Below are 17,779 nucleotides of genomic sequence, written 5' to 3'. Positions count from 1 at the left end.
GAAGTTACAGGCACGTGCCACCATGCCCAGCTAATTTTTTTTTTTTTGAGACAGAGTCTCACTCTGTTGCCCAGGCTGGAGTGCAGTGGCACAGTCTCGGCTTACTGCAACCTCTGCTTCCCAGGTTCAAGAGATTCTCCCGCTTCAGGCTCCCAAGTAGCTGGGATTACAGGCGCGTGCCACCATGTCGGCTAATTTTTGTATCTTTAGTAGAGACAGGGTTTCACCATGTTGGCCAGGCTGGTCTCAAACTCCTGACCTCATGATCCACCCACCTCGGCCTCCCAAAGTGCTGGGATTACAGGCGTGAGCCACCACACCTGGCCTTTTATTTTTTTTTTTTGAGACGGACTCTCGCTGTGTTACCAGGCTGGAGTGCAGTGGCATGATCTCGGCTCACTGCAACCTCCACCTCCTGGGTTCAAGCGATTCTTCTGCCTCGGACTCCTGAGTAGCGGGGGCTACAGGCACACAACAACATACCCAGTAATTTTTGTATTTTTATTAGAGATGGGGTTTCACCATGTTGACCAGGATGGTCTCCATTTCTTGACCTTGTGATCTGCCCGCCTCAGCCTCCAGAAGTGCTGGGATTACAGGCATGAGCTGCCACGCCCAGCCTTTGTTTTTTAATAGAGAAGGGTTTTTGCCATGTTGGCCAGTCTGGTCTCAAATTCCTGAGCTCTAGTGATCTGCCTGCCTTGGCCTCCCAAACTGCTGGGATTACAGGTGTGAGCCACGGTGCCTAGCCTTAAAGTATTTTCATTTTACTGTTACAGCTGATGATAGTTTGGCTGGCTATAAAATTCTAATTTTAAAATAATATTCCTTCAGAATTTTGGAAGGCATTGCTCAAGTATCTTATTTCCATTTTTGCTATTTAAAAGTCTAAAATGATTTCAATCCTCCATCTTTTGTATAGGACCATTCTTTCATTTCTAGAAGCTTGTAATATCTTATTTTCTTCTCAGGCATCCTTGAATTTCTTGATGTGCTTTGGTATGGGTCTATTTATGTGTGGGGCACTAGATGGGGTCTTTCAATGTGTCACTACATGTCCTTCTTCTCTGGGAAACTTCCTGAATATTTTCATGTACAATTTTTCCTCCCCTTTTTTCTCTGTTATCTCTTTTTAGAATGCTTACTATTTGGAAATTGTATCACCTAGACTGATATTCTTGTTTTCTTACCTTTTCTAGTGTCTGTATCTTAATCTCTTTGCTCTATTTTCTAGAATATATTCTCAACTTTATCTTTCAACTCCTTTATTGAGTTTTTTTGCTTTTGCTGGCATACTGTTAATTTCCAGAAGCTGGCCGGGCGCGGTGGCTCAAGCCTGTAATCCCAGCACTTTGGGAGGCCGAGACGGGTGGATCACAAGGTCAGGAGATTGAGACCATCCTGGCTAACACGGTGAAACCCCGTCTCTACTAAAAATACAAAAACTAGCCGGGCGAGGTGGCGGGCGCCTGTAGTCCCAGCTACTCCGGAGGCTGAGGCAGGAGAATGGCATAAACCCGGGAGGCAGAGCTTGCAGTGAGCTGAGATCCGGCCACTGCACTCCAGTCCGGGTGACAGAGCGAGACTCCGCCTCAAAAAAAAAAAAAAAAAAAAATTTCCAGAAGCTCCTTTTAATTTTCTAAAATAAATAAATATATAATGTGTGCACAATAGTATATATATGTCATAGATTTTATATATATGTAAATATATACATATGTATAATTCTGTACACACCCACACACACACACACACACACACATACCCATCACCACCACCACACCTACCACCATTACCACCACCACACCTAGCAAATTAAAAATTTTTTTTCTGTAGAGATCAGGGGGTCTCACTCTGTTGCCCAAGCTGGTCTCAAACTCCTGGCCTCAACTCAAGTGATCCTCCCAGTGTGCTGGGATTACAGAGGTAAGCCACCATGCCAAGCCTGAATTTTTTTTTTTTCTTGAGACAGAGTTTTGCTCTCATTGCCTAGGCTGGAGTGTGATGGCATGATCTCGGCTCACCACCACCTCCTCCTCCTGGGTTCAAGTGATTCTCACGCCTCAGCCTCCTGAGTAGCTGGGATTACAGGCATGCACCACCAAGCCTGGCTAATTTTTGTATTATTAGTAGAGACGGGGTTTCTCCATGTTGGTCAGGCTGGTCTCAAACTCCTGACCTCAAGGGATCTGCCTGCCTTGGCCTCCCAAAGTACTGGGATTACAGGTGTGAGCCACTGTGCCTGGCCAATATTTTTAATATTTATAAAATCAGGCACAATTAGTTCTAGAAACTCTTGGTTGATAAATTAAAAGTTATTTTATATTTCCTAATTTTTTGTTTCTTGAGGAAGGAGAACTATAGTCTAAATTTACAAAAGTTAAAATTGGCTGGGCGCGGTGGCTCATGCCTGTAATCCTAGCACTTTGGGAGGCCGAGGCAGGCAGATCGTGAGGTCAGGAGATCAAGACCATCCTGGCCAACATGGTTAAACCTTGTCTCTACTAAAAGTACAAAAATTAGCTGGGTGTGGTGGCTTGCGCCTGTAATCCCAGCTACTCAGGAGATGAGGCAGGAGAGTGGCTTGAACCTGGAAGTCAGAGATTGCAGTGAGCCCAGATTGTGCCACTGCACTCCAGCCTGGCAACAGAGCAAGACTCCATCTCAAAAAATAATAATAATAAAATAAAAGTTAAAATTAATTTCAAGGCTGGGCATAGTGGCTCAAGTGTAATCCCAGCACTTTGAGAGGCCGAGGTGGACGGATCACCTGAGGTCAGGAGTTCGAGACTAGGCTGACCAACATGGAGAAATTCTGTCTCTACTAAAAATACAAAATTAGCCAGGCGTGGTGGTGCATGCCTGTAATCCCAGCTACTCGGGAGGCTAAGGCAGGAAAATCGATTAAACCTGGGAGACAGAGTTTGCGGTGAGCCGAGATTGCGCCATTGCAATCCAGCCTGGGCAACAAGAGTGAAACTCCGTCTCAAATTAAAAAAAAAAAAATTAATTTCAAGTGAAATACTTTAAGATTTAAAATGAAAGCACATTTCAGTATCACATTAAGACAACTCAAGCTAAAAATAGTGCCACAAAATTTATCAAAACCTTAATCTTAATGAGTGTTAGTAACTGTGTATATAAGGTTTCACTCTGCATTTACTTTTATTTTAAAAAAGTATTTTCCTTTTTGGAGTGCAGTGGCGCAATCTCGGCTCACTGCAGCCTCCGCTTCCCGAGTTCAAGCGATTCTCCTGCCTCAGCCTCCTGAGTAGCTGGGATTACAGGTGCCCACCACCACGTCTGGCTAATTTTTTTGTATTTTTAGTAGAGAAGGGGTTTTACCATGTTGGCCAGGCTGGTCTGGAACTCCTGACAGTAAGTGATCTGCCCACCTAGGCCTCCCAAAGTGCTAGGAATACATAATGTAACTCAGGAGGCAAAGGCTGCAGTGAGCCAAGATCAGGCTACTGCATTCCAGCCTGAGCAACAAAGTGAGACTCCGTTTCAAAAAAAAAAAAAGAAAGAAATAGTACTGCTTTTCAATACAGAAAACTTGGAAAATATAGAAACTCACAAAGAAGGCAGGGCATGGTAGCTCATGCCTCTAATCCCAGGACTTTAGGAGGCCCAGGCAGGAAGATTGCTGGAGCCCAGGAGTCCAAGATCAGCCTGGTTAACACAGGGAGACCTCAATCCCTATTTAAACACACGCGTGTGCGCGCGCGCACGCACACACACACACACAGAGAAATAAACATTCATAATGCCACTACCCTAAGAGAACCACTGTTAGCATTTTGGTAAAGTCTTTGTAATACATTTTCATGCAATATACATATATGTATCCTGTACAAAATTGGTTGCACATATAAGCTGCTTTTTACAGTTATAGACATCTTCTCTTACCAGTAGATAGTCTTCTATAATTTCGTTGCTAGTTGCTGTAGAATATTCCATGGTATATTATTTAAAAAATGAAATTTTTTTTTTTTTGAGACAGTGTATTGCTCTGTTGCCCTGTCTGGAATGCAGTGGTGGAAACACAGCTCACTGCAGCCTCGACCTCCAGGCTCAAGCAATCCTCCTGCCTCAGCCTCCTGAGTAGCCTGGACTACAAGTGCATACCACCACACCCTGCTAACTTTTGTCTTTTTTGTAGAGACGAGCTCTCATTATGTTGCCCAGCCTAGCTTTAAAGTCCTGGCCTCAAGTGATCCCCTTGCCTCGGCCTCCCAAAGTGCTAGAATTAAAGGTGTGAGCCACTGTGCCCAGCCAAAAAGATCTTTTTTTTTGATGATCAGCTAAGATGCTCATTGCAAAAAATTCAGATGGGGCAAAAAATATAGACATTATACAGTTTATGTAAATCATTAAGCCATCCTCTGGAAATATCCTTTATTAATATATGGAAATACTAACTTTCAGACTTTATATATGTATATACACACAACATATATATTTAATATGATTATGTATGGTGTTTTGTGACATTCTTTAAAGTGAACATCTTTTTATGATGATGAAAATAGATCTACATCAAAATTTTAAAGTTTGTGTAATGTCCCATTTTGAATATTACATAGAGGCTGCAAACAGTCATTGATGTGGCTTTGGAAATGGAAAGTAAGAGGGCTCAAATCATAGTTCTGACACTTAGAGCTTATCTGATCTTACACGTGTTACTGGTTGCTATAGAGCTCAGTTGCTTAACTGAAATCACGAAGTCTACCTAGAAGAAGTAGTGAAGTGTTGGCTGGGTTCCAAATTCAAATGTTTTCTCTATGCAAGGCCTGAAGAGGGACAATATTTATTCTTTAGAGTTCAGGCAGTATGAGATGCTTTGGCTTATGCCCAAGTGGAACTTTTGCATCCATACTCAAAATCACACTGAGAACAAACCAAAAATACACTGAAAGCCAAAACAGAGAAAGAGAAGAGAAAAGAGAAAAGAGAAAAGGAGGAGAGGGAAGGGAAGGAGAGGGGAGGGGAGGGGAGGGGAGGGGAGGTGAACCCATAAAGAAAAGCAAACTCAGACCCTCATACACTGCTAGTGGGAATGCAAATAATGCAGCCACTTTGGAAAAATCTGGCAATTCCTCAAAAGGTTTAAACATGGAGTTATCACGAGTCAGCAATTCCATTTCTAGCTATATACCCAAGAGAAACAAAACATACATCTGTCTATACTAAAACATATACAGAAATTTTCATAGCAGCATTATTCCTAACAGCTAAAAAGTAGAAACAATGCAAATGTCTGTCAATTGATTAATTAATACATAAAATGATGTGGCATATCCATACAACAGTATATTTGACAAAAAAGAATGAGTCGTAATACATTCTACAACATGGATGAAACTATAAAACATTATACTAAATGAAAGAAGCCAATTACATAGGCCAGGGGCAGTGGCTTACGTTTGTAATCCTAGCACTCTGGGAGGCTGACGTGGAGGCAGTGGATAGCTTGAGCTTAGGAGTTGGAGACTAGCCTGGGCAACATGGTAAAACCACGTCTCTACAAAAAATACAAAGATTAGGTCGTGTCTGTACTCCCACCTACTTGGGGGCTGAGGTGGGAGGATCGCTTCAGTCCAGGAGGTGGAGGTTGTGGTGAGCGGAGATCAAGCCACTGCACTCCAGCTTGGGCAACAGAGCAAGACTCTGTCTCAAAAAAAAAAAAAGAAAAAAAAAAAAAGCCAGTCATAAAACACCACATATTCTGCAATTTCATTTATATTAAATATCTAGACTAGGCAAATCTACACAGGTAGAAAACAGTTAGTGATTTCCTAGGGCCTGGGGAGTTGGGGTTACATCTAGAGTGATTGCTAACAGGTATGGGGTTATTTTTGCAGTGATGAAAATGTTCTAAAATTGACTGTGGTGATGGTTGCACAAATCTGTGAATATACTAAAAACTACTGAATTGTATACTATAAATGGGAGAATTATATCTAAAGAAAATGTTTTAAAAAAGTAAATAGGACATTATAATTCTGAAGGATCATAATGAGATACAATATAAAGTGTTAGCATAAGACATCCTAATAAATGGTGGCTATTACTCATTGATGGGCATTTAGTTTGTTTACATTTTTCTCATTGTGATCAACACTTTAAAAAGAACATCCCAGCCCAGTGTGGGATGGCCAAGAGTTCAGGGTTACAGTGGGCTATGATTGTGTCACTGCACTTCAGCCTTGGCGATAGAGATCTCGTCTTAAAAAAAAAAGGAAAAAAAAAAAGGCCGGGAGTGAATAAATAGGTTGGGCACGGCAGCTCATGCCTGTAATCCAGAGGTGGGTAGATCACGAGGTCAGGAGTTTGAGACTACCCTAGCCAGCATGGTGAAATCCCGTTTCTACTAAAAACACACAAAAATTAGCTGGGCGTGGTGGTGCGCGCCTGTAATCCCAACTATTCAGGAGGTTGAGGCAGGAGAATCACTTGAACCCAGGAGGCAGAGGTTGCAATGAGCCAAGATCACACCACTGCACTCCAGCCTGGGCGATAGAGCGAGACTCTGTCTAAAAAAAATAATGAATCAAATCAAATCAAATCAAATCAAATAAATATTGTAGTCCCAGCTACTTGGGAGGCCGACGTGGGAGAATCACCTGAGCCTGGGAAGTCCAGGCTGCAACGTTCATCACGCCACTGCCCTGCATCTTGGTAACACAGCGAGACCCTGTCTCTAAAGAAAGAAAGAAATAAAGAGAATATCCTGTACATGACAACAGCGAGCACTTTCACAGCCCTCATTTTCCCCCAGAATCTTCAGAGATGCAGACGTGCTCATAAAATGTTATGTACATTTTTTTTTTAAGAATCTGAAAAACTGGGTCAGTGGGCATTTCATGGGAAGTACAGAATGTTAGCAAAGTATCCTTTCCTAACTTTTTTTGCGAAAATGGTAATAATGTAAGTATAAGGAGGAGCACTTATAGTACTATTTCCAAAGCCCTTGCTTAGGGAAGAAGCTTCAGTATTAAGTTGTTAAAATCCATACCCAAAGTATTTGTTATGCTTACAAAACTGGAGATGGTTCTGCTTTGATCCTATTTGTGGAACTTTGCATACATTTAGCAGAGGAAAACGTGGTCTCCTGCTCTATTGTTTGTCTGACTACTTTTAATAAGGCGAATTCACCTAAACTCTGTTCTGGGGTGTGAACACAGTTGACTTGCACTGAAAATACTCAGTTTGACTTTTAAATAGCTAAAGTGGTAAAGTGACTTTTAAATAGCTAAAGCGGGGCTAAATAACTTTGGGTACAATAGTATGTCCATTTTGTAGGCGTCCCTCTTCCCCAGGGCAACTGGAGCCCAAAAAGTGGGTGAGAAAGCCATTCCAGGGCAGCCAGCACTTCCAGAAGTTTAAGGTCAGGATGCCGGAGCGCTGGGGAATGCCGATGTGCAGGACAGGCTGTGCCTGGGCAGTGGCAGCTGGAGGCACTACCCGGCCGCCGCGGTGCGAACAGCCGGCACTGTGGGGCGGGGACCTAGGGGCGGGTCAACAAAGGTCGGGCGATTGTGTCAGGAAGCAAATCCGACGTAGACGGCAGCGGGCGGAGCTCAAGCCCAGTGATGCCCGGTGCGCAGCGATCCCACCTGGAGAGTCGGGGCGGCACGTTGAGACCCCAGGGGTGAGGGGCGGGGATCCAAATCCCCGCCCTGTTTTCCCCTCCCCTTTCCCCGCCTCCTTCTCGCCCCTCCCCCCTCCTCCCCTCTGGTTGGAAAGTTTCTAGAATCTCTTCCCAGCGGCCTTTGCGGTTCCAACATGGCGGAGCTGACGGTGGAGGTTCGCGGCTCCAACGGGGCTTTCTACAAGGTACGACGGTTTTGCCACTTTGTCTAGTGTTCTGGGGGCTGGAGCGCGTTTGAGGGAGGGTTGGTGGTCCCAGAAAATGAGGTTTGGGTTGGAAAGGAGGCCAGGCCAAAGCTCGAGGCCGCTGAATTCCTTGCTTCTCCCCCCTCCACCCGCGGTTTAACGGTCTCGGGGGCCGGGGCTCCGTTATGTTTTGAAACAACACGTCGGACGCCTCTTGCATTTTCCTAGTTATGAACCTTCTTGGTTGCTAGTACGGTTCTTAGCGGGCCGGTGGGAAGCAGCTGAGTGGCTGCTGGGCGGCGGGAGCTCCCTCGGAGCAGGCCGGAGCTCTGGGAGTTGGGGGAGTCGTGAAAGGAGGCGGTGGGATTGTGTGGTCACACCCGCTCCCCCGCCCCTCGAACTGGGCCGGGCGGGAGCTCCTCAGCCCGCTTCTCCGACCCCTCCCCACCCCCTGGGTCGGGTGTATCGCGGAATCTTTGGAATTCACCCTTGTATTTGAGTTTTGGGCCAACAAATCTTTAGTGCCTGAGGAGAATGAGGGTACCGGATTGAGGCTTAGGATCGAAGACAGAAAAGCAGAAAACCTTGAATTGTGGCGGGTTGGAATATTTTTGCGGCCTGGGAAATTGGGCGGCGCCTTAGCCCCTCTATTACGGAAGAAAAGGAGAGTTGTGTGCTTTAAAGTAAGATTTAAAATGCGAAATGGATCAGGGAGATAGGTGGAGAGGTGACTAATTTCTTTATATCACTGCCCCTGTTTTTGGAGGGAGGTATTGTTTTGTTTTGTTTTTCCCCCACGAGGTTTTTTTGTTTGTTTGCTTGGGGAGGAAGGGCATGCATTACTATGGAATCGGGGCTGAAAAACGTAAGAGGAATAGAGTAGAGGAATTTGGTGGGGCATTCAGCGTTCACATATTTGAAAAATGAAATCCTAATAGTTTATTTTTTGCTGCTATGGCATTCTTTTCTCCTTATTTTCCCGAAATATGTCAGGCTGTTACAAGATCAATACAGAACCTCCCCAGCTGTTGTCTGTCAGTCAATCTCACTAAGCCAGCATCTCAAATGTTTGAGAGTCTTGGCTATTTTTACGAAGGGCCTTCTTCTAATACATGAGTATTGTGCGCATGCAAAATGAGTTCTCACAGGTTTTCATTTCAGCGTACCTTTTATCCTTTGGGTTTTTATTTTATTTGGCCATGGTTTTCTATTTTCAGGGTTTTGTTTTTCCTTTCTTAGTTTACTAATTAGCTCTGTGGATTTGGTTTTAACTGTCACGTGGTACTAGCATAATGGGGAATCACAGCGTATAAAGGATCCCCCTAAGCTTTTTGCAAGTTTAAATCTCCTTAGGTGGTAAACTTAAAGTAGGAGCAGTGCCTGTTGGAAATAAGACGTTGTGTTAATGCGTGAGTAGTTACATTAACGTTCTTGGTTTAAGACTTGATGTCAGACCAATGACCTAGGTGAAATTTGAGTACATATTTAATTGACTTTTGTTGTTATTGAAACCTGGTGGTTGCTTTCCCTGGACGACTGAAGATACAGTTCGCTGGGTAAGACGGCGCAAAGACAAGACTTAACCATGTTTTTCCTATCAAGTGTAGATAAGTCGTTTTGCATCACCCCCCACCCCTTTCCCTAAAAGTTTTAGATTCTCACTCTTTGGCTATATAGTTCTGGTGTAAGGGAGGTATGCATGTTTTCTTGCACATTGGAAAAAATAAAGTGATTATTTTGCTTTAATTCATGGTTCTGCATCATGCATGTGGTAGATAACTATCTTTAGCAAAGTATATTTGTCAATAGCCTGCTATACAAGACGTTTTTTCCTTTTTTTAATAAGGTGAAGGTAATTTGTTTTAGTAAAGATTGTTTGCAGTCTTTGGTTTCTCACGGTGTTTTTTTTTTCCAGTCAATTCACAATGAATCAAATGTCCCCATTTTGGAACTCTGAAGTATTTATTATTGATCTCTATACATACTCTACAGTCTACTGCTTGTTTCTACTTAGACTTTGACTCCATTACTCATTTTGCCTCACAAAGTGAGTTGGTACTTTGGCAAAGGTTGGAAAGGACACTAGCCACATGTGTGTGCACTGAAATCATGTACGCTTGAACATTTGGAATTTTATGTCCAGCCATAATCCACTTGCACATGCACTTTGTGGAAACTCTGATCTTCAGAACTCTGGAAGAAAGAGAATGGAGAAGTGGAAAAGAGTCCTGGATTTGAAGTAAACAGATGAGAATTCTAGGTCTGTACTTCACCTTATCATCATCTAACAATGGACCCCTGAACAAATCTCTCTGTCTAACATGAGGGGCTTGAAGTAGTTCGGTGATCCCCAGTATTTTTTTATCCTATTAAACTGCTGATTTGAAAAACATTGGCTTATTGCGCAGAAATTTATTGCTTTTTAATCATTAGAATGTAAAAGTTGAGGTTAATTTACGTACAGTAAAATAAACCTTTTTTGGTGTATGGTTATGAATCTTGATAAATGCTGACAGTTATCAAGATTAACTGTCACCTTAACTGTGGTGGTGTCAGCATTTATCAAGATTCATAGCCCCCAAATTTCCGTCATGCCCTTTTCAGTCAACCATTCCTCAACCCCAGCTTCTAGAGTGTTTTCTGTCCCCATAGTTTTTCTTATGCAGAACACTACATATGTAGAATTATACAATATATTGTGTAGTGTTTTGAGTCCGGCTTCCATTTAGCATAGAAGCAATTTAATTTTAATTAGTTTTTTTTTCCAATTTAGAAGATAATGCATGGTCACTGAGGGAATTTTGGAACTCAACAAAAACTAGAAGTTGCCTTGAGATGAGAGCTGTTAACATTTTGTGTATTTGTTTTTTTGTGGTGTTTCTCAATGTACAGGTGATTTGAATTTCCTTCTTTTCCCCTCCTCTTACCCCCATATAGGCAGAAGACACACATTTGGCTATAAGCGTGAATTGCCATTGATGAGTTTCAAAGTCAGTTATACCTTGAGGCAGTGCTCTGTAGACTTTGATTAAAGTTTTTCTAGTAGAACTGAAACTTCATTTCACAAATTAATTGGAACCAATGAAACGCTGAAGATCTGCATACTTTACCTAAAATTAGGGTAGCCTTTAAAAAATAGTATGTACACAAATGATGGCATGCTAAATACATTGTTCTGCATTTAACAGTGGCTCTATAGTTAAAGAGATTAAAAACTTGATTTGTGCATGTTCGCAGCCCTATAAATCTGTGGGGATGAGAGGGAATGGGAAGATGTTAATTAAGCATTTGATGGTGGGCTATGCTGTTATATAAAATAACATTATAGCTTTTGTACTTTTGTACTTCTCATACCTAGAGTAGCATCTTAGGTTTTATACTACCGGATATTTCAGGTGTCTTGAAAAATAAAGTTTTATTGAGGTAGAATGTATATTCTATAAAACTAACCTTTTTTAAGTGTACAGTTGAATGACAGTGTATTTACAGTTATGTAACCACCACCACAGTCTTCCTTCAGAACATTGCATTACCCCAAAGAAACCTCCGACTCATTTGCATCATTAAAGTGCTTTTTAACTGTTGTATAAATATATATTAATCTTTGTAATAGCATTGCAATTTGTATGGCCTTGGGCTGAGTATAATTTTATTTTATTTTTATTTTTTGAGACAGAATCTTGCTCTTTTGCCCAGGTGGGAGTGGAGTGGTACGATCTCGGCTCACTGCAACCTCCACCTCCCAGGTTCAAGTGATTCTCCTGCCTCAGCCTCCCGAGTAGCTGGGACTACCGGCATGCACTACCACGGATGGCTAATTTTTGTAATTTTAGTAGAGACGGGGTTTTTCTGTGTTGGCCAGGCTGGCCCCAAACTCCTGACCTCAAGTGATCCGCCCTCCTTGGCCTCCCGAAGTGCTGGGATTACAGGTGTGAGCCACTGCGCTCGACCCTGAGTATAATTTTAAATAGAAGTTGAAAGTAAGTCACTCAGTTTCTGGCTCATAGGAAAATTTCCATGGTGTTCCAAGGGAACCTGTAATCTCTTAAGATTTCAATCACTTTCTACAGAAGGTAGAGTTCTTTTTTTTTTTTTTTTCCCTTGAGACAGCGTCTTGCTCTGTCGCCAGGTTGGAGTGCAGTGGCTCAATCTAGGCTTGCTGCAACCTCTGACTCACTGATTCAAGTGATTCTCCTGCCTCAGCCTCCTAAGTAGCTGGTATTACAGGCATGCGCCACCACGCCCAACTAATTTTTTGTATTTTTAGTAGAGACGGGGTTTCACCATGTTGGCCAGGATGGTCTCGATCTCCTGACCTTGTGATCCGTCCACCTCGGCCTCCCAAGGTGCTGGGAATACAGGCGTGAGCCACCGCGCCTGGCCAGAGTAAATTACTTTTAGAGCTCTGTCTGCTTTAACTGTGTAACTGACTACAAAACAAATCTCAAAGTACTATAATATGTCTGTAATTCCCTATTTAGCTTGATTTAATATTAATTGAAATTCGAATATAATCTAAATTATACAGTAGGTATATTAATAATGGTGATGACCAATAGAATTATAGTAAAGAAGTTGTGTTCAGAGAGTATACTGACTTTTCAAGGTTAGTACATAATCTTGTTAGTTGGTTTCATTGTGGAGATTTGTAATTGAAAAAACTATAATTGTCTTAATATTAGGGCACCCTGTTAATTTAAAAATACATAGTTCCAGATACTTCAAAATGGTTGTTTTGCATATGTAAGAAGATAATTTTCATTAAAATGCTAAGGAATGAAGATTTAACTGAAAGTCAAAATAAATGATCACAACAACTTTTATTTTCATTCACAGATAGTTGCAAAACGTGCAGGGGAAGGAAGGCTGGGATTTTTTACTCTATCTTGCTGATGATGATCACAGGTATTAAAAAGTCAACTTAGGCCAGTGACTCACGCCTGTAATCCCAGCACTTTGTGGGATCGAGGCGGGGTGGATCACGAGGTCAGGAGTTCGAGACCAGCCTGACTAACATAGAGAAACCCCGTTTCTGCTAAAAAATACAAAAATTAGCCGTGTGTGGTGGCACACACCTGTAGTCCTAGCTACTTGGGAGACTGAGGCAGGAGAATCGCTTGAACCTGGGCGGCAGAGGTTGTAGTGAGCTGAGACCACGCCATTGCATTCCAGCCTAGATGACAGAGTGAGACTCTGTCTCCAAAAAAAAAAGGCAATTTAAATGCATATTTTTGTTGTAAAGTTTTATATTTTGTATTAAAAGAGCAACACATAATTACGAAAAATATGAAAGCAGAAAAGCACATCTTATCTATCTTGAGATATATTGTCAAGTTCTTGGCTTTAAATACTTCCAAAAATTTTCCATATTTTTACTTTTATGTACCTGTGTATTTTCTATGTCAGGTATTTGTGTGCCTTCTATAAGATAATAGTTTAAGATGAGAGCCTGTTCTTTACTAGATTATGTATTAAGCTTCTATATTTCCTGGTTTTCTTCTCCCAAGGACTCTGAGGTTAGTTTTTTAATTTTTATTAGTAGAGATGGGGTCTCACTATTTTAATCAGGCTGGTCTCAAATTCCTGGTCTCAAGCAATACTCCCATCTGGGCTTCCCAGAGTGCTGGGATTACAGGCATAAACCACCAAGTCTGGCCAGCATTAGGGAGTTTTCAGAGTAAGTTTTAGGATAGGGAGCTTACATTTTCATTAGGAGGAAAAGTGCAGACACTTTGCTGGATTGCAACTCTGAGTAAGTTCTCTATCACAGTGTTAAGATTGTCAAATTAACTTTTTTGTAGTGGGAAGAGCAATATGCATTCACTCCATGATTGACCCCTAGTTCTTGTAATAGCTTTTAACTGGCAGGATCATCCAGGTAAACACCTAGGTTTTCTCATACGCAGTGTGAAGCAGTTGTATTTCCTTTAACCTATTTATAAGTTGTGAAATCTTTGCTAGTTTCTGTTAATGGCAGTCCCGTCTACCTTAGCAAGTGTAACTAATTTTCATTGAGTACTCCGACTACTTACCAGACTTCCTAGGTACCTTACCTGAATTTCCCATTTAATGCTGTCAACCATAGTGAAGTAGATAACGCCACCATTTGAGAATACTGAGGCTAAGTGAATCCAGATCTGTAAAATTAGATGCTGATTCAAGATTCAGACTATGAAGTTTGACTCCATAGAACAAATTTCTTTAACCATTATGATACAGTATTTTTTAAAGTATAAATATGTTTCACCACATTATTACTAATTGAGGAGAATTGTGAGGAATAAATTGGGAGGTTCCCAGAGAAATAATTTGAGCTATGCCTTTGCTTCAGACAAATCTGCTCTTTCTAATATGGTAGCCACCAGCCACGGAGCTGAAATGTACTAGTCTGAATTGAGATATGCTTTAAATGTAAAGCACAAATTGGGTTTCAAAGCCTTAGCATTAAGAATGTGAAACACCTCAGGAGTTTTTTTTTTTTGAGCCAGAGTCTCGCTCTGTTGCCCAGGCTGGAGTGCAGTGGCACTATCTCAGGTCATTGCAACTTCCGCCTTCCAGGTTCAAGTGATTCTCATGCCTCAGCCTCCTGAGTAGCTGCGATTACAGCTGTGTGCCACCACGCCCAGGCAATTTTTGTATTTTTAGTAGAGACGGGTTTTCACCATGTTGGCCAGGCTGGTTTCGAACTCCTGACCTCAAATGATCCACCTGCCTCAGCCTCCCAAAGTGCTGGGATTACAGGCGTGAGCCACTGTGCCGGGCCAATAATTTTTTACATTGATTACATGTTGGGTAATATTTTAGGTATATTAGGTTAAATAATATTGAAATTAATATTACCTATTTCTTTTCATGCATTTTATTTTGAGATGGAGTCTTGCTCTGTTGCCCAGACTGGAGTGCAGTGGCACGATCTCAGCTCATTGCAACCTCTGCCTCCCAGGTTCAAGCAATTCTCCCGCCTCAGCCTCCTTGAATAGCTGGGACTAAAGGTGCCCGCCACCGCACCCGGCTGATTTTTGTATTTTTAGTAGAGATGGGGTTTCACCATATTGGCCAGGCTGGTCCCAAACTCCTGACCTTGTGATCCTCCTGCCTCAGCCTTCCAAAGTGCTGGGATTACAGGCATGAGCCACTACCTCCTTCTTTTAATCAAGATAGTTTATTCTATCAGTGTATTTAACTTGTCTGCCATTCTCTATCTTCACCGTTTTTCTTGCTGTCTATTTTGGGAGGCTGAACAGAGGTCTCCATTAGTAACATAGTTGGTGAAGTTTATTATTGTTGGCAAAGGGATGCGCTCTCGTGTTGAGATTTCTTCAGGATCAGGAGCCTCAGAGGCTCCTGAATTCCTTTCCTAATCTACATAATTAATCATAGATGGCTGTTTTTGGTTCCCTTTTCATATAACCTTTTTGTTTTTACAGTTTTTCAGGTTATTTTCAAATCTTAAATTTTGTTGATACATTTACTTAGTTCATAGTAAGCCCTCGGTATATATTTGTTGAATGATGTGTAATCTTAGTAACTGCTAACTTCATTATTTCTGAATTTGGTTCAAACTGAACTTAATTGATTTTTTTAAAGAAGTTATGTTTTGATCTTGGTCAAGTTCAGATACTGTCACAAAACTTGATGCATACATAGAGGGAACAGTATAGAACTTAAACTCTGCAACAAAAAAGTCAGAAATTTTTTTTTTTTTTTTTTTTTGAGTCTAGCTCTGTCACTCAGGTTGGAGTGCAGTGGCACTCTGCCTCTTAGGTTCAAGCGATTCTCGTGCCTCAGTAATTATCGTAGCTGAGATTACAGCCATGTACCACCAGGCCTGGCTAATTTTGTGTTTTTAGTAGAGACGGGGATTTGCCATGTTGACAAGGCTGACCTTGAGCTCCTGATCTCAGGTGATCTGCCTGCCTCAGCCTCCCAAAATGCTAGGATTACAAGTATGAGCCACCATACCCGGGGGAGAATAGTTTTGGGTGGCCATTTGGAACCATTAACTCATTCCATTTCAAAGAGAACTGTTAGATGTTACATACAAATGGGTGAACCTAACAAGCTGAGAACATTACTGGTAGGTAAGCAGTAGTAATAGACACTTGTGTATTCTTAAAGAAATCTTCACATCCTCAGTTGTCCTTTTTTTTTTCCCCAAATTCAGAAGAGTTACGTGCTCAATACTAATGAATGCTGAATGCTTGCCTTGAATAATTTTTTTTTTCTTATTAGAGCTTACTCCATAATTGGCTGGGTGTGGTGGCTCTTGCCTGTAATCCCAGCACTTTGGGAGGCTGAGGCAGGTGGATCACTTGAGGTCAGGAGTTCGAGACCAGCCTGGCCAACATGGTGAAACCATCTCCACTAAAAACACAAAAATTAGTGGGGCATGGTGGCTGGTGCCTGTAATCTCAGCTACTCTGGAGGCTGAGGCAGGAGAATCCCTTGAACCTAGGGTGGCGGTGTGTGCGGAGGTTGCAGCGAGCTGAGATAGCGCCACTGCACTCCAGCCTGGGCAACAGAGTGAAACTCCATCTCAAAAAAGGAAATAAAAAAAAACAAACTTGCTCCATAGTGATGCAATAATTAATGTATAATGTAATTGGTAAATTTGCAGACTTTTTAAATTTGAGGAACAAGTATCTAGTGATTTAAAATAATTTTATTTTGTAGATTCAGTTGTGTAGATCTTTTTAAAAAATGTATTATTCGAAGTTAAGACTTTTTTGATTATAGTAGCAGCCTTGACTGGTACTTGTTGGAATCAAATTACAACTTAGATCTTTTAGGTGTTGTAAGCATCTTACAAGGTTATTACACAAAATGTAGATTTGAGATCCCTAGAGAAGGAAAAATTAGAAGTGGGGAGTGGTGATGCACATATGTGCTGTATTGAAAATGTGTTGGCTGACAATAAGGTATATTCTAACTCTTAAAAGTATACGTTTGCATATACTTGTGTATAATTTTATACACACATAAGTATGATATAAAAACTTAGTCTATTGTGTTCTTTTCTTACTATTTTTTTCCCTTGGTTGCTCTTTACCACCTGGGTCTCTCACCTCCACCTCCATATTAGGTAACCCTTGTTTGTAGCAAGTATACATGGTTCCATATATTTCACCATGCTCATAGAATTGTGTATAGGTATGCATTCAGTTACAAATGTAGGGTTTTTCAGTATTACTGTATTAAAATGTAGGGTTTTTCTAGTATTACTGTATAAAAATAGGATCATCCACATCTCAACTATTGTCATGCGGAGTATGATTTATTTTTTAAGGTTATATAATCATAGGAATATCTTAAATTCAACCATTCCCCAGTTAATAGACATATACTTTGTTTTCGGTTTTTTGTCGCTCCACATAACTATTTCCATTGGATAGATATCAAAGAATGGGATAGGTTGGTGAAAGGGAACCTTTAAAAAAACAAAAAACTAGTAAATGTTAAAAGGTTACTTTCCAAAAAGTCTTCTGATGCTTCCTGTTTTCTCTATCAATAATAAATGGCAACTCTTTTTCTTTGTATCTCTGCCAGAAATTGGTTTAATGATCTTTAATTTTTGCCAGTCTGTTGGATGCAAAGGGATATCTCTTTGGAACTGGATCCCAGTTGTGAATTTTAATGTTTGTTTGCCATTTGAACTTGTTCTTTTAAGACTTGCCTTTGTTTGCCGTTTGATTTTGTTTTTCTAAGAATTGCCTGTCTTCCATCCTGGCTAACACGGTGAAACCCCATCTCTACTAAAAATACAAAAAATCCAGCTACTTGGGAGGCTGAGGCAGGAGAATGGCGTGAACCCGGGAGGCGGAGCTTGCAGTGAGCCGAGATTGCCGCGCCACTGCACTCCAGCCTGGGCGACAGAGTAAGACTCCGCCTCAGAAAAAAAAAAAAAAAAAAAAAAAAGAATTGCCTGTCTTGCCCATTTTTC

The 17,779-nt window shown here is 41.4% G+C and overlaps 1 protein-coding gene across 5 annotated transcripts in view; it reads left to right on the top strand.

Annotated features, from left to right (window-relative positions):
- The first annotated feature begins 7,526 nt into the window (after positions 1-7,526).
- The window catches only part of FXR1 (FMR1 autosomal homolog 1), a 71,048-nt gene continuing 60,795 nt past the window's right edge, over positions 7,527-17,779 (top strand). For all 5 annotated transcript variants that reach the window (XM_023187664.1, XM_023187662.1, XM_023187660.1 and 2 more), the window contains exon 1: positions 7,527-7,839. In XM_023187664.1, the coding sequence (XP_023043432.1) occupies positions 7,789-7,839 (51 nt within the window). In that variant the 5' untranslated portion in view covers positions 7,527-7,788. The remainder of the gene's footprint in view (positions 7,840-17,779) is intronic.

The sequence above is a fragment of the Piliocolobus tephrosceles genome, chromosome 2 (genome assembly GCF_002776525.5).
Source record: "Piliocolobus tephrosceles isolate RC106 chromosome 2, ASM277652v3, whole genome shotgun sequence".
In the NCBI taxonomy this organism is placed as follows: Eukaryota; Metazoa; Chordata; class Mammalia; order Primates; family Cercopithecidae; genus Piliocolobus; species Piliocolobus tephrosceles.
The sequence above is the reverse complement of the archived record's forward strand: the minus strand, read 5'-3'. Positions and strand labels throughout refer to the sequence as shown.